Source organism: Vombatus ursinus, unplaced genomic scaffold (assembly GCF_900497805.2).
Source record: "Vombatus ursinus unplaced genomic scaffold, bare-nosed wombat genome assembly UNPS02005659.1, whole genome shotgun sequence".
NCBI lineage: Eukaryota > Metazoa > Chordata > Mammalia > Diprotodontia > Vombatidae > Vombatus > Vombatus ursinus.
Window position 1 is genome coordinate 25010072 of NW_020945437.1, and position 22253 is coordinate 25032324.

Below are 22253 nucleotides of genomic sequence, written 5' to 3' on the forward strand. Positions count from 1 at the left end.
ACCCAGCTGTGGAAGGAAGCAACTTATCTAGCATGATTCCCCTACCCTAAGGCAAATGGGGTGGTGACTGTTCAAAGGGAAAGACTTCCTAAAATGTTTTGCTGTATATGCAGGATATCTTTTTGTCATTGACCTCCTTAGGGTATGTGCCTAGAAGTGGAATCTCTGGGTCAAAGGATAAGAACAGTTTTGTCACTTTCTTTTCATGATTTCAAATTGTTTTCTAGACTGCTTGGACCAATTCATAGCTCCACTATCAATGTGTCAGTGTGCTGATCTTTCCATAGCCCCTTCACCATTGACTATTCCTGTTTTTCATCATCTTTGACAACTGAGGTGAAACCTTCCGGTTGTTCTAATGTGCATTTCTCTTCTTACTAGTGATTTGGAGAATTCTATTATGTGGTTGCCATTAGTTTGCAACTTTTTTATATATACAAAGTAGTTACTTAATAAAATGTTTGTTCATTTGAATTGGAATTTCCTCAAAATTTTAATTCAATGGGGCAGCCTTGAAAGGTGGTGGGTCTCTCCTCACAAAAAGTGTTCAAATGGAGATTGGATGACCACTTGTCACTGGACTCTCAGACTAGGGTTGCTCCATTTCCATCTACTCACTTCTGCCCCCTGAGAATGGGATTAGTGACTAAAACATTGGGTTTAGGAATGAAGAATAGGTTTGAAACCCCCCCCCCACCTCTCTGGACCTCAGTATTCTCATCTATAAAATGAGAGGTTGCATTTGATGACCTTTGAGGTTTCTTCCACTCTAACCCTAGGATCCTAAATAGAATGATTGGCTGGGGACCAGACTCCTTCCCGGGCTCTTCGGATGAAGTAATACTTCTGGGTTTAGTCAGCAGAGGGCAGCAGGAGAGGTGGTACTGTCATTCAGTTACCAGACCAACAAGATGATTTTTGAGGTCCTTCCAACTTATATCTCTCACCTTATACTGGAGGTCCCTTGAAGATAGGGCTATGTCTCCCCTCAGGTCCCCAGGAGACCTAGAAAAGGTTTACTGGCTAATAAACACACCCTCATCTCTCCAGCCCCTTAGATCTACCTTCTCCCAAGGTGTTACCACTCCCTGATTTGGGTACTCGCCAGATTCCCATCTCCATAGAACACAGAGCTAGAATGTCAGAGTGGAAGGCATCTTGGAGATCATTTAACTCAACCCTTTCATTTTATAGACAAGGAAACTGAGGCCCAGAGAAGGGAGATGTTACTACAGTTATTAGCTAGTAATTAGTGACAGGCTTTCCCTATAATAACCACACTGGTGCATTAATATAGGGCTTTACAATTCAATCCTTATGACAGCTCTCTGAGAAGGGGATTAGGGTAGGGGTTGTCCCCATTTTACAGTAGAGGATCTGAGGCCCATAGAAGGTAAATATGTAGCATGGCATAATGGATAGAGTGCTGACCTTGAAGACAGGAAGACCTGGGTTTGAATCCTGCCTCAGAAACTTAGTAGCTGCATCATTTTGGCAAAGTCACAGCTTTCCTGAAACCTCAGTTTCCTCATCTGTAAAATAAAGGGGTTGAGCTCAATGCTTTAAAGCTCCCTTAAGGTTCTAAATCTATAACCCATGACTCACCCAAAATCACACTGTGAGTTAGTTGCAAGGACGGGACTAAAACCTAGGTTTCCTAGCTCTCTGAATCAAAGGAAGCTTCCTGTGTGGGAATCCTTGTCTCTTTTCTAGGTGTATGACTCTATGACCCTACTTGGTGGAGAAGATCTTAGGCTTAAGTGGCACCTGGGGTAAGTGGGGTTAACAATAAGGGTGGGGTGCCCAGAGTTGGATTTGGAGTATCACCTCCAATAACTAATGCCATTGGTCCTTGGAATTTCCTTTTTCTGCTACATAGGATTCAGGGCTAAGTCAGCAAGAAGGGCCCTGGGAAAAATGGAGGAGGCCAGTGTGTGGGCTGACAGGATGATGTCAGCCAACCAGCATTTATTAATCACCTATAGTGCCTGGCAGCTAGGTGGTACAGTGGATAGAACCCTGGGCCTGGAGTCAGGCCTGAGTTCAAATCCAGCCTCAGATGTGTGACTTTGGGCAAGTCACTTAACTTGATTGACTCAGTTTCCTCATCTGTAAAATGAGCTGGAGAAAGAAATGGCAAATCATTTTGGGGGGGGTGGAGAGGGGCAGAGCCAAGATAGTGGTGAGAAGCCAGGAAGTTGCCTGAGCATTCCCCAGTTTTCCTCAGAAACAATGTTAAATCAAGCCTCTAAAATAATTCTGGAGTGATAGAATCCATAAAAAGACGAAGTGAAACAATTTTCCAGCCCAAGATAACTTAGAAGGACTTTAGGAAATGTCTGTCTCACTTGGGTAAAAGGGAAGTATAGCCCAGCACAGACAGTGTCCAGGCAGGCAAGCCAGTGGGAGGCTCTTAGACACAGCACAGATCAGCAACCAAGGCCCTACTATCTGGGCTCAGTAGGCCAGTGACACAGCAGGTCAGTTCTGAGGCCTCCAGTCCCAGCACAGCAGGTAAACTACCAGCCCTGGAACCCAAAGCACAACAGTTGCAACTGGGCCGGGTCACCCTAGCACAGTGGGCAAGCCACCAACCAGAGGCCCTGATGCAGAAAGCTAGTGAGCAGACCCCTGGTCCCCAGTGCAAGAAGCTTGGGACAGTGTCCCCTGCACCCCAAGAGCAGAGTCCTGGCCATAGAAAGCTATGGCAACAGGGAAGATCAAAACACAAACTCAGAGGAGGACTACAATATTGAAATATCTACATGTGAAGTCTCAAAGGGGAATATGAATTGATCTCAAGCCCAAAAAATCCTCTTGAAAGAGCTCAAAAAGGATTTTAAAAATCAAGTAAGAGAGAGAGAGATAGAAGAAAAATTGGGAAAAGAAATGAGAGTTGTGCAAGAGAATTATGAAAAGAGTCAACAGCTTAGAAAAGGAAGCACAAAAAGTGACTGAAGAAAACAATTCCTTAAAAAGTAGAATTGGCCAAATAGAAAAAAAAATCCACCGAAGAAAACAACTCCATTAACAGTAGAATTGGTCAAATGGAAAAGGAGGTACAAACGATAGCTGAAGAAAATAATTCCTTAAAAATTAGGATTGGCCAAGTGGAAGCTGACTGTATGAGACCACAAAACACTAAAACAAAGTCAAAAGAATGAAAAAAAGAAAACCCCAAAAGGGTCACAAAGAGTTGAGCACGAACTAAAAAATGACTGAACAACAACAACAAAGTGCCAGGCACTGTGCTAAGCACTAAGGATATAAAGAAAGGAAAAAGGCAGTCCCTGCTCTCAGGGAGCTTACGGTTTAACGAGGGAGAAAGCATGCAGACAACTCTGTCCAAACAAGATGTATACAGATAAATTGGAGGTAATCTACAGGGGGAAAGCCCTAGAATTAAGAGGCAATGGGAAAGGATTTCTGTAGAAGGTGAGACTTTATCTGAGACTTGAAAGAAGTCAGCAAAGCCAGGAGGTTGTGATGATGAGGGAGAGTGTTTCAGGCCAATGAAAATGCCTGTGTCACTGCATCTCAGAGTACATGGCAGGTATGAGGTGTAGGAAAACCCGAGAACTGTGGGAGGGGGGCAGGCTGTGAAGGGCTTTGAATACCCAACAGAGGATTTTGTACGTGATGCTGAAGATGATAGGGTGCTATTGGAGTTCATTGAGTTCAGGGGGAGGGTGACATAGTCAGACCTGTACTTTAGGAAGATTAATTTGAAGATTGAGTGGAGGATGGATGGACTGGAGTGGAGAGAGATGTGGTAGAGAGACCAACCAACAGGCCATTAGAATTGTCCAGGTATGAAGTGATGAGTGCACACCAAAGTGATGGCAGTGTCAGAGGAGAAAAGGTAGTGTATATATGTAAGAGGTGTTATAAAGGTAAAATTGACAGTGCTGGGCAACAGATTGGATTTGGGGCGGGGGTGAGAGAGTGAGACTTCAGGAATGACACTAAGATTGCAAGCCTGGAAGGGTGGTGGTACCCTTAATTGTATTAAGGAAGTTGGGAAGAAAAGAGGGTTTTGGGGAAAAGATAATGAATTCCACCTACCTCTCTGATGATTCTTTGTCACCTTCACTGGCTCCTTATTCTCCTCTTAAGTCTGATTGTCCCCTCAAATCTGCTCCTCTTCTTGACTTCCTTGTTGCTGGAATTACCCTTCTCCCAGGCATCTAAGACTCAAAATCTCCAGCTGATTCGACAAAGCCTGAATATGCTCCACTTACAATGTCTCTCATCTCTCCCCTCCTTCCCATTATATCTGCCACCACCAAAGAAGATGACACTTGGCTGGGGATGGGGGAGATGGACACATAATCTCTGTCTTCTGTTCCCTGAACGGTGTTCCTATGGAAGAGGGAGCAGATTTGTTTTGTGTTGTCTCAGAAAGTAGAGTTAAAACCAATTTACCAAGGGGGCATAGGGTAGGAGTCACAACAATTTAAGGAAGGACTTCCTAACATTCAAAGCTGACCCCAGTGGAATGAGCTGCCTTGGTAGGGAGTCACTTCTCTGTCACTTAAAAGTATTTAAGCAGATGCTGTCAGGGAGGTTGTGAAAGGAAAGGAGGTGTCTGTTTCGGATGGTACTGGTGATTGGTATGACAGGATAAATTACTCTGATTTTTCAGATTATGGCAGGCTTGGTCTGTAGCTGTTATATTTCCTTGTTTTTTCATTGATTAGGGGAAGGGAGATGTCCTGTTAGCTCAGTGAGGATGTAGTGCTGTGAGTGGAGTAGCAAGAAGTTTTTTCGGCTAGGCAATGGGGTTAAGTGACTTCCCCAAAGTCACACAGCTAGTAAGTGTTAAATGTCTGAGGCTGGATTTGAACTCAGGTCCCTCTGACTCCAGGGCCAGTGCTCTATTCACTGTGTCACCTAGCTGCCCCATCAATTAGCTTTTGTAAAAGGATATTAACTTCAAAGATATAGGAAGAACAAAAGTACAAACACATTTCCCTCAACACCTCAGGGACATCCTCTCCCCTGACTCCACCCTGGTCTCTGGAGAGAGTGGACTCATTCCTAGCACACTTTCATCTCAACTTGACAAAAGAAGATTGAATAAGCACCCATATGCATCTGTGTACACACACATAAACACACAATGAATTTGTCATAGAAATACATTAAACTCATGAAGGAATCAGCTAGGACCAGGTATTAGGGAGAGGTGGATTAACAAGGATGGTAGGTTCAGGGAGGGATTAGTCACGAGCAAAACAAACTCCATCTTCAAAGGGTGGAACATGAAGGGGGTGGGATAAAAAGGAAGCCTTCCTGGAGGAGGCAGCATTTGAGTTGGGCTTCCCAACTGATCCCTGGCTTGCCCTTGAATAAAAGGTAGGGCTACTTCTAAAACATCATTTTCACATTGATAGACTTTGTGGCTTATGCACAGACCCAGCCATATTTCTCCACTGCTCAAAGCCCTTTGAGCTCCCAGGCAAAGTTAAGGTTCCTTAGCCAAGTATTCAAGGCCCTTTACAAGTTGACACTGCCATATCTTGGCAGCCTCATCCTCCACTGCTCATATCCACATGTTTTATGCTCCAGTCAAAACTCTTTGTCCCCCAAACATCCCTTGCATTTGCCTGTGTCCAATCTTTTACTCATGTTTCTTTGTCTCTTCCTGGAATAGCCTTCCTTTTCCTTTTCAGGTGGTGAATTCCTACCTATCCTTTAAAGTCCACTCAAATACAACATTCTCTGGACAGTCTTCTCCCTCCTGGTTGGTAATGAACTCCTTCTCTGACCTTACAGACTATGGGGCTTGCATTTCTCTGATGCATTTATGTAATGTTGTATGAAATAGTTTTCTGGGTTGATATGTTGTCTCTCTACCAGACTGTGAGCAACTTGAAGGCAGAGGGCATGGGCCAATGTTTATCTAAACTTTGTATCTTTCCCAGTAGCTAGGACAGAACTTTTTTAATAGTGACTGTATTTTTGAAGAATTTTGCACACCTGACATCCAGTAAAATGGTAATTAAAAGGCGCTTAATGCTTTTTTGTTTAATTGAATTGTGTATCTGTCTGTCTGTACACCTTTGTATGTTCATAACTGTGTTTGTGTGTGTGTCTGTGTGCGTGTAACCCTTGTGTCAGAGGTTCTTATGTGACATTAAGGGCTTGGGTACATTTTTGAGAATCTTTCTCTGCTCTTGCCCATCACTCCCACCCAGATATTCTGGGAACCTTGTTATATGACACCACCCAATACAATGTCACCAACTCCCTTTGCAAACACACAGTTCATAAACCTTAGAGAAGAAAAGTTTTATTTATAGCTTGAAGAAAACAAATAGACCTCATTACGGGGCCTTTTGAAAATAATACCACTGGTCTACCAGTAAGCCTGGGGAAGGGGAGGTGGGGATAGTCTTAGTCCTGAGGAACCCAGGACAACCTCAGTCATTTACGAACACAAGCTGTAGAGAGAGCCAGCCAGTTCACCCTCCTGATGTTGCTCAGTGGATGGCTTGTCTTGCAGCTCCCAGAAGTCTTACCTGACTGAGGTTGGGGTGCTAATAGCCAGGAGGCCTGGGTTCATGGCTCCAGGCTTCATATGTGACCTTGTGGTGCTGGATGCATCTCTCTGGGCCTTGGTTTTCCCCAGAGAGCCTAAGTCTCTCTGAAAATCTAGTTCAGACCTCAATGGGATATAGAAGAATTTGAGTATTAGAGGCACCTCTGACACCTGTACTACATACAAGAGGTTATGTCGAATGGGCTACCTGTTAAGACCTGGCTCCAACCTGTGACTTGAATGCTTGGTTTAGGCATCAGGGCCAATTCAAGTCAGAAGTTCACAGGATGTAGATGATCTGTGGCTTCTGGGCAGGAGATAACGAACCCATTGTCAGCTGCTTAAAAAGTTTCTAACAGAAGCACTGGGGAGGAAGGGCACACAACACACATATGTAGGGGGTACTGTTCCTTTCACCAGCTCTCTATCCTCTTCTGTCTATCTTCTCCTGTCTATTCTCAGTCCAGGGCAATCTGGTAACTGTCTGGTTGCCCCTAGAGAAACTTGTGGGAACTTCACACAAAAAAAATTTATTGATATCTTTTGTTTTTATATCACTTCCATTTCAGAATGTATGTCACTGCATTCCCCCCACCTCCCACCTTCATGGGAGAGTCATCCCTAGAGGCAAAGTGAATGTAATGTTTCATAGCCATGGTTTCCCCAGCTCTCCAATGAAGAGAAGGAGGTACATTTTCTTATCTCTTCTTTAGGGTCAAGCTTGGTTATTATAATTGCATAGTTTGCATAGTTTTCAGTTTCATTTTTCTTTTTGTATTTTTATTTACATTGTTGCAGTCATTGTGTATTGCTTTCCTGGTTCTACTTTACTTTGCATCAGCTCATATAAGTCTTTCCATGTTTCTTTGTAGCTTCATATTCATCATTTCTTACAGCACAGTAATATTCTATTACATTCATGTAACACAATTTAGCTATTCCCTGATTAACATTTACTTTATTTCCAGTTTTTCACTAATACAAAAAGTGCTACTGTAAATATTTTAGTGTACATGGGACCTTTCTCCTTATCTTTGAACTCTTTGACGTATATGCCTAGCTTGGAAATATCTGGGGCAAAAGGTTTGGACTCAATTACTTTCTTAGCATAGGTCCAAATAGTTTTCCAGAATAGTCAGAACATTTCACAACTTTACCACAAGTTTGTTAGCATATCTGTCTTTCTACAATTCTTCTAACATTGGCTATTCCCATATTTTATTATCTTTGTCAATTTGCTGGCTATGAGATGAATGTTCAGAGTTGTTTTGATATGCTTTTTAAAAATTATTAATGATTTGGAATAATATTTCATATTATTCACAGTCTGCAATTCTTTTCTGAGTCTTAGTCTCCCTATTTCACCTAGGCAGGAAGTGCAATAGACATTCATGGGCTCCATCTCAACTCTGATCTACATGAGATCTTTCACCTGCTCCATTTCCAACCTGGGCTGGTTCATTAATCTTTAGGCATGCTGCAACCTCTTCCCCACCCTATCATTCTCCCAGCTTAGCCTCCTGCAACTCAGAACTCTTGAGTTCAAACAATCTACCAGCCACAGTCTCCCTGGCAGCAGGGATTACAGGTTTGTGCCACTATGCCTGGTGCAATTTTTTTGAGAACTATTTGTTATATCATTTAACTATTTTTGTCATATATTTGTGTTTGCTATCTATCTTGAATATCAGACCGATATTAGAGATATTTGATGGAAAGACCCTTTCTCCCAATTAGCAACTTCCCTTCTTAATCTAGTTGCATTGATTTTGTTTGTGTGAAACACACAATTTTCTAATTTCATGTCATTGAACTTAATTTTTTCTTGGTTAAGAACTCTCCCCTTTTACATAGCTGTGAAAAGTGTTTGATCTGGTTCTTTTGACTCACAGAGAACTGAGAAACAATTAGGGCAAAGTATGGATGCTTTCTCAAGCTTCTAGATTTGCTATAGGTTAGTGTTCACTAGGCCGGGAGAAACATTACCAAGGTTAGGAGGTTGGGGGAGTTTAGCTCTAATGAGCAATTTTGGTGCCTGAAGTGAGTATGGAAGAGAGAGAGAGAGGGAGGGAAATGAGAAGGAAGGACCTACTAGGGATATCAGGCCTGTTGGAGGAAAGAAACTTAAATAGTGAAGCTTGGCTTAGAGACGGGCTTCATCCTTTGGAACTGGTAGCAGAAGAGTGGACTATCCCCCAGAAAGTCCAGTTCACACCTTTGGACTCTACTTTTTCTTAGAAGAAGCTGAGAGAGAGAAAGTGGAAGGAGACAGGTTGGGGGTGCAGTAGTGGAGAAAGACATAGTGGTCGTCATCTCCCTTGACCCTGGAATTTAAGGAGAATGTGCCTGTAGTTAGGTAGACCGACCATAAGCTCAGGAGAGGGGCACAATGGCAATGGGGAACATCAGGAGTAAAATTGCAGAGCCAGGCAAGGGAGTAGAGGTAGCCATGCCACAAATGTAGTGTAGGTTAGGGCTGGCAGAAGATCATGAGATGCAGGAGGACCACTGTGAGCAGAAATGCCCTTCCCCATGTCAGGAACTCAAGGGTAAAGCCCTGGTCACTCCGCCCTAGGTGTGGTTCTACCTGGAGAAAGAGAACAACAGGCTTTGGGGGTCACCAGGTAATTGAGGTCTGTTTGGAGATGGGGAGTGTGTGGCTGGGGGTCCTGGCTTCTTGGTGACCCTTAAGGTCAAATTTGTTTAAGGGTGAGACTCCAGAGGTTAAGCCCCTTTGTCTGGTACTGTGATGTTGTGATGCAGGGAGGACCCTGACTGGCCCTGTTCCTGACCTTCTGGACCTCAAAATCATGCTCCTGCTGCTCTTTTATCCTGGAACTTCCCTCGGTGCCTAGGGCCTCCACACCCTGGAAAGCCTACCACTCCTATGGCCTGCTTTCTGTGGAATATCCCTGTTTGAGCTCCTCCCCTCTTTTTCTTTGGGTGAGTTCCTCCAGGAACCTCCATTTTGTGCAGGGTCCCAGGTTGGACTGCTAATTTCTGAACTTTAAAACAATGCCTTCTCACCTATTTCCTGCCCTGTACCACCTTTTCTATTCTCTTTTGTGTGTTGCCTTCCCCCACAGGGGTGGGGAACCTGGAGCCTTGAGGCCACATGTGGTCTTCAAGTGTGGCCCTTTGAGGGCTGCACTTGAGGACCTAGAAGGCCACATGTGGCTTCGAGGCCCCAAGTTCCCCACCCCTTGAATAGAAGCTCCTAGAGAGCTTTTGTATTCCCAGTGTTTAACACAGTGCCTGGCACATAGCATGTGCTTAACCATTCCTTTCTCCTTCCCTCCCTCTTTCCTTCCTTTCTTCCTTTCCTCCTCCTTCTCCTCCTTCCTTTCCTCCTGCCAAGTTATAGAAACTATGTAATATCCACCCCTCCTTCAGTGACAGCATGGGATAATTATCAGAGAAAAGTTTTTCTTTGGTTTAATAAATACTTGTAGATTGGTTGATCAATTGGTTGGTAGGCACACCAGAGTTGCCGCCCTGAGGGAGGACACCCAAGGAATAGTGAAACAGCAGAAATGCTGCCACCTGCTGGTTATTGTGGAGAGCTGCAGGACAAGCTGTGAAGGGGAGAAAGTATTCCTTGTGACATTATTTTTCTTGAATTTCCCATCAGGATTTGGTCTGGTACATTTTCTAGATCTGTTGGGAGGAGTTTCACAGGGGAGCTCACTCTATTTCTTCTTGTTACTCTGCCAACTTAGTTTTCTTTTACAGCCTTATTTCAGTGTAATTGGTTTCCTTTGTAATTCTGTATATTTTATTTTATGCATTTGAAAACATTCTTCTAAGAAGATTCCATAGGCTTTACCAGACTGACTGCCAAAAGGAGGGGCATGACACAAAAAAGTCAAGAACCCCTGGGCTAAAGCGTAGCAGTGGGCAGTATGGGATGACCCAGGGAAGCAGAGCTTGTATCTTAACACAGGTGTTGGGGTGAGAAAGTCTTTATCCTTGAGAGGAGCTGGGGCCTCTACCTTCCTGGATCAGTAACAGTAGACTGGGAGCTGGGACATGGGTTATGGATGGCAGCAGTGCCTCATCTTTCTTCCATATCAGCAATCCACATCTACTTGGCCTTTCAGGGATTGCTGATGGCCCTGTTTTGTCTAGTGGTGATGGGTAGTATATAGTGACACAGGCCAGAAAGTAGAGACAGAGTCAGAGCTGGGGGTGAGGGGAGGGGGAGATTTAGAACACAAAATGTCAGAGCTGGGAGGGATCTTGGAACACAGAATGTCAGAGGTGGGAGGAACCTTAGAATAGGGAGTGTTAGAGTTGGGAGGGACCTTAGAACAGATCATGTTAGAGCTGGGAGGTACCTTGGAACACAGAATGTCAGAGGTGGGAGGAAGTAGGGAATGTCAGAGTTGGAATCAATCTTAGAATACACCATTTCAGAAATGTAATTTCATTTTCACAAATGTTTATTAAGCACCTACTATTTGGGGCAGATGACTGTGCTCCAAACTGAGGGATACGCCCCCTTTAAATAAAACTCCATTCTTGCCTCCATCCTCATGGAGCTTCCAGTCTAGTAGAGGATAAGTCACAAACACAAATATTTAATTCACAACTTTACATGATAAAGTGCCTCAGAGAAGTGCTCTGTGAGGTCTGAGGGGAAAGATTGTTACTGACTAGGGTAAATCGGGGAGATGCCATTTCAGTTGGGCGTTATAGGTTTAAGTAGGAGTTCTACATGTAAAGGGCAGGAGACAGAGCATTCTGGGTAGGGGGTATAGTTTGAGTAGAAGCAGAGACATGGGAGAGCACCAGCGGATTTGGAGGACAGCCATCCTAGCTAGCCATCCTAGCACGAGTTACACACTTTGTGGTTTGTCAGAACTGGAAGAGACCTTAGGGTCATCTAGTCCTAGCCCTGTCATTTGACAGAAAGGGAAATGAATGGAACGCTCTTGCCCAAGGTCCTGCAGCAAAGTCAGGACCAGAGTCAGGCCTCAGACCCAGATCTCCTGCCTCCTAGGGGTCCAGGTCTCTTCTGAATATATTGCACTTCTACCTCAGGTGGCAGGGGAGGTCCTTTTGGGGAGGGATTGTGGGAGGCCTTGCTGGTGCCCTGGATCATACCACACAGGGCCATATGGTGTCTGCTCCTTTAGGTTCCCTGGAGAAAATAATGACCTCCGGCCATGTCCTCTGGGGTGGGGGTGCTGGTCTGAGCACCACATAGGTGCTATATTTCACAAATGAGGAAACTGAGACCCAGAGAAGGAGAAGTGACTTTCCCAAGGTCATATAGGGAATAAGAAGCAGAGTCAGAGTCAAGATGGGAACTCAGGTCTTCTTACCCAATGTCTGGTATTCTTTCCATTCCATCTGAGCTATCTTGTATGTGTATGTGTGTGTGTGTAGGGAGGTAAGGTTGAATTATTCTGATTTCTTCAGTGACAGGAACATTGTCCTAGTTATACCTTTGAGTTCCCTCATTTGCCCCTTGGTGGGGGGAGGGGGAAGAGAGATAGCAATTACACTGGAATGTGAAGGAAGCAGCCCCCAACTCTCCATACTCTGATTCAGAAGAGATGCTGGATTGGCTTCTATTGAGCCTGAGATTATAATAATAATGATAGGGGGTAATGATAACAAAAACAACAAAGACTGATGTTCGTATGGCATCATTTTTACAATTGCTGACCGCTTTTCGTACATCATTTCATTTGAGCCTTACAACAACCCTGTGAGGTAAGTATTCCACGGATTAACACTCCCACTTTACAGATGACAAAACTGAGCCCCAGGATGCCAAGCAGGTTTAGGGCTTATTGGGTGGTGGGAGAGGGCGGGTTGGGGGTCCTTGGGTTGTGGGTTTTAGGATTAGAGAAATTCAGCAAGCAGTGAAAATTGGAAGCCTTTCTTCATCTCCTCAGTTGTTAATGTCTCTTTCTCTGAACCCCACCCCCATTAATTTGCATTTACCTTTTATGTATTTTGTGTTGACATCCTTGTCCATATTATTCCCTCCCAGTGGAAAGTAAGCTTTTTGAGGCCAGGAACTATTTCTTATTTTGTCTTTATATCTCCTGTGCCTAGCATAGAGAGAGCCTGAGATATAGGAGGCATGTAAACATAGTTGAATTGAGGTGAATGGAGAGCCCTGACCTGGAGAGGGCCTCTGGATGACCTAGAGAAGGAATTGGCACCCTGAGAAGACAACCTGAGTCAATTAGGGCCAGATGCCAGGGCTGGCCCCTTCAGAGGATCTTACCTATCTCTGCCTTTCCTGGAAGCTGAATGTAGCGCTCTGTGATTTCTAGACCTCACCGAGCTTTTGCTGAACAAATGGGTGAGTTAATGAATGGATGAAGGAATGAAGGGATATTTAGAGGGCAAATAGCAGAGACTAGAAGTGTAGCAGCCTGGGGTGGCAGCTGGGTTGGGAGGTTTGGGAGAGTGTGAAGGAGGAAATGTGAGATGTTATCTCCACATGGCCCACAGGGCTAAATCCAGACTTCTTAGGCTGGATATGAAGGTCAACGTTCCAATCCCACCTTCACTCTCCAGTATTATTTCCCTCTGATCTCTCACCACCACCCTGACTCCCAAGCCCTGCCCTCTGTTCTTGCCAGGCAGGCCCCCATCTTGGCTCACACTATTATCCTTCCAGGGAGGTCCTCCTGCCTCTCCAATCGCCCTCTGTCCTTCAAGGCCCAACTTGGGTCCCATCGCCTCTCTGATGCTCTCCTTAATGAACCTACTTCTCACTGTTTCCTTTTTCTTCCATAGCTCTCCCTCTCTACCCTCATTGGACCTTTAGCACATTTGGCCTAGTGGCCATGTTTAAGTCTTGTCTTTCACCCTTTCACACCTTCCTCCCTCCCTCCCTTGCTGCTTCCTGTAAATCTGAGCTCTGTAAGGGTGGGAGCCATAACATCCACCCAAGATCATAGGATTTAGATTTGGAAGGAACCTTAGAGATCATGATGTCATCAGTATAATAAGGATAGTTAACATTTCCATAATGCTTACTAAAAGTGCTTCAGAATTACTAGACCATTTAATACTCCTCACAATAAGCCCATTCACTCTTTTTTTTGGTGTCTGGGGAAGCAGAGGGGTCCTGATGGGGAGGGTAGCTTTACCCAAAGTCATATAATAAGATGTTGGCTGGACTCACACCCAGGTCTCTCCTCTGAGTTCACATCCAGGGCCCTCTCTGCTCTATCACACTGCTTTTTGTCCCCAGCTGCACACACAGTGTAAGTGCTCAATAAATAAGTGATGAATGTGGATCGATTTCAGGCTCAGCTGGGAGTTTGAGAATGACTTCAGATCCCAGAATGATTCTTCTTGTTCCACATGCTCCAGAAAGAGCCATCATGGTAGACAGCAGGGTGCCTAAAGAGCTGGATCATCCCATCTCTTCCCCTTGGAGTTATCCAATCCCTTCAGGGAAATTGAGGCCTAGAAAAGTTAAGCAATTTTCCCAATGTCACACACAGGAAGTAGGTAGTGGAACCAGAATCTGAACCCAGGACCTCTGACTCCCAATGTAGTGCTCTTTACCACTTCACTCTAAGATTCTCCAAGCCGCTGGAATCCTCAGCAGTCTCTGGACACATCTCTCCCTTGGGGGAAGGGGTTACAGTTGTCTTAGGGTTCACTGCTATCTGAAGGAGTGGTCCCTAGGGCATCACAGGGGGACAACCTAGAGCTGATGCCTGGCCAAGCTCTCTGGGGCCAATGACCCTGTCATTGTCCTTCTGTGTTCAGCGTCCGCGTTGCCACTTAGAGCTTAGCTTGGATAATATCTGCTGGGGGCTCCGGCGGAACTTTTTCTGAGTGAAATAGAAGAGGATGGGGTCGAGTACACTGTTGGCACTGGCGAAAGGTCTCGTGCCCTTGTAGGCAGCGGCAAAGGTCTGCAGGACAGGGCAAGACACCCCGGGCATCGATCGGACAGCCAGGTAGGCAGTCTTGGTAACATGAAATGGCAGGAAGCTGATAGCGAAGGCTGCTACCACCACCACAACCATACGAGCTGCCTTCCCCCGCTTCTCGGCCACCGCCGGCCCCTCGGGACCGCCTTGCTGGCAGAGACGGCGCACAAGGGGCACATAGCAAGCCAGCACAGCACTGAAGGGCAACACGAAGCCGGTGAAGGTGAGGGCCATGCCATACGGCAGATAGTTGGCAGATAGGCTGGGAGGGCTCAAGTCATAGCAGACAGTGCGGTTCCTTTGGATTCCCGTCTGGGCAAAGGCAGTTGTGGGTAGGCACTGGGCTGACACAGCCAGCCACACGACTCCACACACCAACCAAGCTGAGCCGCGGCCCCATCGTTTGTGCCAGGTGGACAGGGGATGGCATATGCCCAGGTAGCGCTGGAAGCTGATGCAAGCCAGGAAGAGGATGCTGCCATGGAGGTTGGTGTAGAACTGAAAGCGGACCAGGCGGCAGGAGATGTCACCGAAGGGCCAGTGGTCGCCCTGAGCATAGTTGTAGATAAGCAGAGGCAAGGAGCAGGTGTAGAGCAGGTCCGCCAAGGCCAGGTTCAGCATGTAGATAGCTGTGCGGGTCAGTGCCTTTCGGGACAGCCAGATCTGCATGATGACGTAGGAGTTCAAGGGCAGACCCAGAGCCAGTACCACTGAATACACCACGGGCAGAAGCACATGTTTGAAATTCTCATGGAAGACACAGGAGGGAGGGGAGCCTGGTGAGCCAAACACCGTTGTGGTCGTCTCATTTCCTGGCTCCATATCCAGGGGACCTGATGTGGGTCTGAAGGACCAGGAAGGGCCAAGGGCTTCCTACACCTGGAGAAACTAAAAGAATGATGGGAAACTCATTAGGGACACGGTGAAGCATAGTGATGATTGGGGCAGTGCCACCTTTTAGATGGAGAGACGAGGGTTCTAGTACAACGGGGTCATTACCTTACTGCAAGACCGGGGCAGTTTCCTCCATCAGTTGGTTAACAAGCATTTATCAAGTTCCTACTATGTGCCAGGCGCTAAAGAAACAAAGGAAAGTAAAAGACAATCACTGCCCCCAAGGATCTCACCGTCCAATGGCAGAGACAACAGGCAAACAAATAATGTATAAACAAGATACCTACCAGATAAAATGAAGGTAATCAAAAGAGGGGAAGGTACTAGAGTAGACTGGGATTGGGAAAGGCTTCGGCTAGAAGGTGGGATTTTAGCTGAGACTTGAAATAAGCCAGGGAAGGCAGGAGGCAGAGATGATTGGGGAGAACATTCCCAGCACTGGGGAGAGCTTGTAAAAATGATCAGAGCCAAGAGATGGAGTGTTTTGTTTGAGGAGGCCAGTGTCACTGGATCAGAGGCTACCAAGAGGGGTGATGAAGAGGGGTGGTGTAAGATGGGAGAAGATTGGAAATATAGCAGAGGGGTAAGGTTATGAAGAACTTTGGATGCTAAATGGAGGATTATACATTTGATCCTGGAGGTCATAGGGAGCCACTGGAGTTTATTGAGGAGAGGATGTCATAAGGTCAGCCCTGAGCTTCAGAAAAATCAGTTTAACAGCTGGATGGAGGCTGAACTAGAGTGGTGAGGTGCCTGTGAGTAGCGGGTTGTTGCAACCCTCAGGCAGAGGTGATAAGAGCCTGCACCAGACTGTGGCAGTGTCAGAGGGGAGATTAGGAAGGAAAGATTGGACTTAGAGTCCCCTGACTCCACGATGGCAGGGAAGAGTGCTTCGCAAAGATGAGCATCACCAGCCATCCTAATTTATATCTTGCCACTGGAACCAGGTGGCTCTGGAGGAGAAAGTGAAGCTGGTGATTTTGCACAGCCCTTCCTCCCTTAAATCCAGTCCACTTGCATGTCATGATGCCATGATGTCATCCCTGATGTCATGGTCCTCTTCAAGAACGAAGGGCAAACAACAACAGCAACACCACCAGCAAGGATGAAGGAAGGCTTCCTAGCAAGGGGAGGTGGCATGTGAGCTTTGGCCTGAAGAACAGGAGTTCAGATGAACCCAGAGTCTAAGGGCTGGCAGTGGGCTCATTCAGCTCCCTCTTCCTCCCTTCTGGAGTAGGAAAATCCTGTGTAAGAGGGGATCTCAAACTAGGCTCCTAGATTTCAGGGGGACTGTGAAGTCAGGAAAAAAATACATCTTTATTTTCACCAACCCCTAATGGAAATTTAAAATTTCCTTCAATTATTTAAAAATATAATTCTGAGAAAGAAACCCATAGACTGAGTCAGACTGCCAGAGGGGTCTATGATATAGAAAGGTTACAAATCTCTCCTCTGCAGCTTTTCTAACAGGGCGTCATCTAGGTCTGGCTGAAAACTTTCCATATGGAGAACTCAGTTTCTCCAAAGGCAGCCTGGTTATCTGTGGAACAACTTTGTCATCATATTGAGCTGAAATCTTTCCCACCCAGCCACCCAAGAACTCTCCCCCCTGCTCCTTGTTCTTGGTCTCTGGGACAAAAGAGAATGAACCCACTCCCTCTGCCACATTTTGACAGGTATGAATGGGGTAGGAGGGTGTTGTATGATTTGGCAAGGCCTTAAGTCAATCATTTGAGGCAACAGTGAAGAGGTTGGAAAAGAAGGTGTATGCCTGGAATCCAGGAAGGCATCCTGTCTGGCTGGCTCAGGTGAGGAAAGGAGCAGGAGGAGGTGAGACTGGAGAGGAAGTTTTGGGGGAGAGAAGGGAAGATCTTAAGATGATCTGAGGAAGCCCCTTTCTCATCTTCTCCCCTCTTCCTTAGGTCTTGGGCGCCAGTAACCCCAAATCCACCAAGCCCTTTCCCATTAGTCCAGAAAGCCCAGCTAACAAAGAGCTCTTGGAATAGCCCTTGTGACCTCGAACAAGTAATTTAATCTCTCTTGACCTCAGTTTCCTCCTCCGTAAAAAGAGGACAAATTGATCTCTAAGCTTAAAAACCTATGATCTTTTCTCTGTTTCTTTTTCTTCCTTTCTTCTTTCCCCTTGGGGGCCTGTTTGTACTTCCCAGGGGGAAGCACGATAGTTATCATTCCAGGAAAGTTTCCAAAAGAGTATTGGTCTTTCCCATTGGACCACCTTGCCTCTTGGGTATAAACAGGGCCTTCCCTATTTTTTAACCCCAGAGCTAGGTGACTCTGAATGGTTTTAAAATTAAAGCTGGCCTTTGTAAAGGCAGGGACTATGGGTGTAGCATATTGCATTTGCTGATAGACTCAGTAGACAAGCTTTTTTTCAATACCTTTTTTTTCCCTTTTTTTCTCTTTGTTACAGGAGTTGGCTGCCTGGGTAAAGGAAGGAAAGGGCTCAATTGGGGAATGAAGGTGATAAAAAAAAAAACAAACTCAAAACCTATCACTAAAAATGTAATTAACTTCCTCTCCCACTAAAGCTTGCCAGAGAGAAGGGAAGGGAAGTAGAGAGTCTACTACGTGCCAGGCACTGTGCTCAGAGCTTTTTACAAATGGTATCTCATAAGAAGTGGGTCATGATCCATCCCTACTTGGGATCATAGGGGAACAGGTCACCTGGGGAGGGGACCTCATGGGGGAATGACCAAGCTGTGGAGGAGACATTGAGGAGCTGTCCATAATGGGTAGTTTTTATTTTTGCTTGCCTCAGAGCTACACACTGTAATCTTATGTATTATTTTGAAATCTGTATATTCTCTTCTCCCTGTGAATAATCCCCTGGGGAGTGTACTCTTGTGGTCTGGAGTGTGGGGAAAAAGACTGGGAGGAGAAGACACAGGGGAAGGAGGAGGTACCACTTCCAGTGACTGCAGGAGGAAAAGAGGGAGGGAGGAGCTGTCAGCAGATCTCTGGACTCAGGTAGGCAGGTGACTTTAGGGGCCAGAAAGGTCCCTGGGGTTTGGGGCCCCATGCTAGGAGTTAAAGGACAGTGAGGCTTAGATTGCAACAATAAGGAGGGAGCTCCCCATCATTAGATGTCTTCAAGCTAAGCCCCAGATGGTGCTTCTGGAGGAGACCACTTGCTATTCAGACCATAACTACATAACTGTACACACGACACATGGCAACGCCCACATGCATACACAAATGTATGATATCCATTCATCCTCATGACACACATACCTCCCAAGATGCACATATGTATTAACAGAAATGTAATTTAATATGTAATTGTTATTTTCATTATAGAAACATAATATACAATGTATGTACATATGGTATGTATATACATAGACATACACACATACAATTCATATATATATATACATACATAGACATAGACAATTTGTACTAGAACTGTGATTTCATTGCCATGGGGCCTCCCAGTGTCTAGAAACTCCCTATACCAATGCATGACTCTACAATTTAGAGTCTTAGAGTTGTCTGGAAAAATGAAAGATTAAATGATCTACCCAGGGTCACAGGCACCATGGGTCAGAGGTAGGATTTGAACCCAGAGCTTCCCGACCTCAAGGCTGATTCTCTATCCGCTATACCACACCACAGTGCTCTCTTTCTCTATCTCTCTCCTCTCTCTCTCTCCTTCTTTCTCTTTCCTTCTCTCTTTTTCTCCTCTCCTTCTCTCTCTCATTCTTTCTTTCCTTCTCTCTTTTTCTCCTCTCTCTCTCTCTCTCTCTCTCTCTCTCTCTTTCTCCCTCCCTCCCTCCCTCCCTCCCTCCCTCTCTCTCTCTCTCTCTCTCTGTCCCCCCAGCTCCCCACACCTTATGCACTTGAGGCAATGTGTCACAGTAGATAGAAGACCTGAATTGAGTGTTGTTTCTGATATATCCAAGGTGTGACCTTGGACAAGTCACTATAGCCTCCTGTACCATCTCTCTCTCTTTTTTTTTTAACAGATGGGGAAACACCCTTGCTCAATGAATTTCAGTGGCTCCCTATTACTTCTATTGTGACTTGCCAAAATCACACTGGGACTGTCTGATTCCACGTCTAATACTAAGTTGCCTCCCTGTTCTGTCTAGGATTATATACCCATATGAGCCCCTATACAAATATAGAAATATGGACATGATGTCCTAACCCCAACATGTAGTGCTTCAGGGGCACTCTAGAGAATGGGGTTCCTTACCTTTGGCCTTTGAGGGCTCCACTCTGCTCCCTTCCTGGTCTGGGATCTTTCGGGGTTCTGCCCCCTGGTATCATCCACTCTCAGCCTGCCTTGTACCATCCTCTGCCCAGCTGCCTGATCAATTTTCTTCTCTGCTCCCCGGTCCAACTTTGCTGGCTGAAATAGCCCAGCATGTGGCCTTCTCCCCTCCTCCCCTCTTCCTCACCCACGCCCCCATCCAGCCTCAAGACCATGCCAAGGCCAGAGCCGGAAACCAATCTCAGGAAGTGCTCGACTCAGAGCCCGGGGAATCAGAGAAAAAAGACTCATTCCCAGAATATCATCTCCTTCTGCCCACCCCCCTCTACCTTGTGGTGATTTGGGGTGCATATGGAAGAGGGTAGGCATCAAACCTGCCAAGCTGGAATCCCCGCCTTAGTCCTCCCCCTTCTCCTCAAGCAACAGCTTCCCTTCTCTGAATTTCAGTTTCCTTATCTGTCAAATGGGCAAGTAAAATGCTTTGAGGTTTTCTTAATAGAGGCACCGAGGCTGGCAGCTAGTGGTCCCATGGGCTCTTCTGCTTTCCAGTGTTGGCAGGGGCTTAGAAAGGCTTGGAAAGATAGTCTTGAAAAATTCAGTTCTGTTCAATTTGTAGAATTAGAGGATTTCTAGCAGGCAGGTCATCTAGCCCAAACCCTCATTTTATAGATGAATTTATGTAGTACTCTAAGGTTTGAAATCTGTTTATGTATCTATCATCTGATATGATCATCAGAACAATCTGATGAAGTAGGTGCTATTATCTCCATTTTACAAATCAGGATTTTATAGTTGAGGAAACTGAGGCCCAGAAAAAGAAGGGATGGGGTCTAAGGTCACACAGGTAGTAAGTGAAGGAGCCTGAAGATGAACCCAGGTTTTTTTTTAATTCTAAATTAAGTGTTCTTTATATGTGTGTGTGTAATTATTATTACTAAGGACCCAGTCTAATGTCTAGCCCTTAAAGTCCTTTTGTAGAAAGAAACTAATCTGGGTCTTTATTCTCTTGAATTCTCACCACAAACACACTTCCCAGCCCCTTTACCTCAAGAGAATGTGGTATATGGGCTAGTGGTTAGAGGTCTGAACATCTCCTTCTCCTCCTCCTGGCTAGAGAAAAGCTCCCTCTGCTGTGGTCAAGCCCAGAGGGGAGGTGGCAAAACAGGAAGAAGGACCAGAGTTTCAGCTCTTCTAGATTTCTCACAACAGCCCCCTGTGACCTTTGACTCTGAGTATGGGGTATTGGGGAAGACACCCAGGCATGCTGATTAGACCAAGACCAGGGAAAGGTCAAAGGATGTGGGCTCCATTGACTCATTCATATTTACACTCATTGCTCATGCATGCATCCATCCATCCATTTATTTACATTTGCTTATTCATTTTATTCATTCATTCTTCATTCCTTCACTTCATTCACCCTTCATGCATTCATTTTTTCAACTAATTTATTCCTTCACTCATTCCTTCAGTTGCTCACTCACTCATGCATTCAGTAAATATTTCCTAGTATACCTACTGTGTGCTGAGCCCTATGCTAAAGTTGCCTGGTGAGAGAGACAAAATGGTTAAGTAGCTCATAGTCTGGCCTCTGGAATGCTAAATGCTCCAGGTGTGTCTACCAAGCACCTAGTTAGCCAGTCTGTATCCCCAGCCCCATGTATCTAGACCTGGGTCAAGCTCCAGTGTGGGCAAAAAAGGCAAAAGTCCCTGCTCTCAGGGAGCTCAATGTCTAATGGGGAAGACAACATGCAAACACCTGTTACAAACAAGTTATAGACGAGATAAATTGGAGATAATCAACAGAGGGGGGAGCACTAGAGTTAAAGGGCATAGGAAAGGCTCTTTTTTGTGAGGCAATTGGGGTTAAGAGACTTGCCAGGGTCACACAGCTATTAAGTGACTGAGGCTGGATTTGAATTCAGGTCCTTCTGACTCCAGAGTGGGTGCTCTATCCATGATGCCACCTAGCTTCCCCTTTTTTGGCTTCTTTTTTAATTTCCAGCAGCTTAGCCATGCCTGGAATGCAATAGGCATTTAATAAATATTTATTGAATTGAATTAAGGTCAACATTTTTTCCATTCTCGTGTCCAGAGTGCTTTTGGATTTAGAAGTACTTTCTCCACAGCAACTCCCTAGTGGACTTTGTAGCCCTAGTTTGATTATCACTATTATGTAGATGAGGAAACCATTCCACAGAAGGGAAATGACTTTTTCCAAGGTCACAGCTAATAAGCAGCAGTCAGGACTCTCTAGAGTCCAATGATCCAGGCTAGGCAGCCAGGCAGTGATATTAGTGCACAGATTGCTGGGCTTGGAGTTAGGAAGACCTGGATTCAAATCCAGCCTCAGATACTTCCTAACTATGTGACCCTGGGAAAGTCACTTCACCTCTGTCTACCTCAGTTTACTTACCTGTAAAATGGGGTTAAAAATAGCACCTACCTCAAAGGGTTATTGTGAAGATGAATGAAATAATATTTATAAAGTGCTTTATAAACCTCAAAGTGTTATCTAAATGCTAGCTATTGTTATTATGATCTCAACTTCTTTTGGTTGTACACTCCAGATCAGTTAAAAAAAAAATCAAGCAGGTAACACCAATGTATGTGGATTTATTTACTTGTAAACTATTCATGTACTGATATGTTATAAAACTCA

At 45.3% G+C, this 22253-nt stretch overlaps 1 protein-coding gene across 7 annotated transcripts in view; it reads right to left on the reverse strand.

Moving 5' to 3' along the window:
* Positions 1-12182: 12182 nt before the first annotated feature.
* The window catches only part of P2RY6 (pyrimidinergic receptor P2Y6), a 104856-nt gene continuing 94785 nt past the window's right edge, over positions 12183-22253 (reverse strand). For 5 of the 7 annotated variants that reach the window (XM_027848283.1, XM_027848282.1, XM_027848284.1 and 2 more), the window contains exon 3: positions 12183-15348. In XM_027848283.1, the coding sequence (XP_027704084.1) occupies positions 14290-15282 (993 nt within the window). In that variant the 5' untranslated portion in view covers positions 15283-15348 and the 3' untranslated portion in view covers positions 12183-14289. Of the gene's footprint in view, positions 15349-15459; positions 15583-19573; positions 19911-22253 lie in introns of those variants that run through there. The other 2 variants (XM_027848280.1, XM_027848286.1) reach the window with 2 other exon arrangements.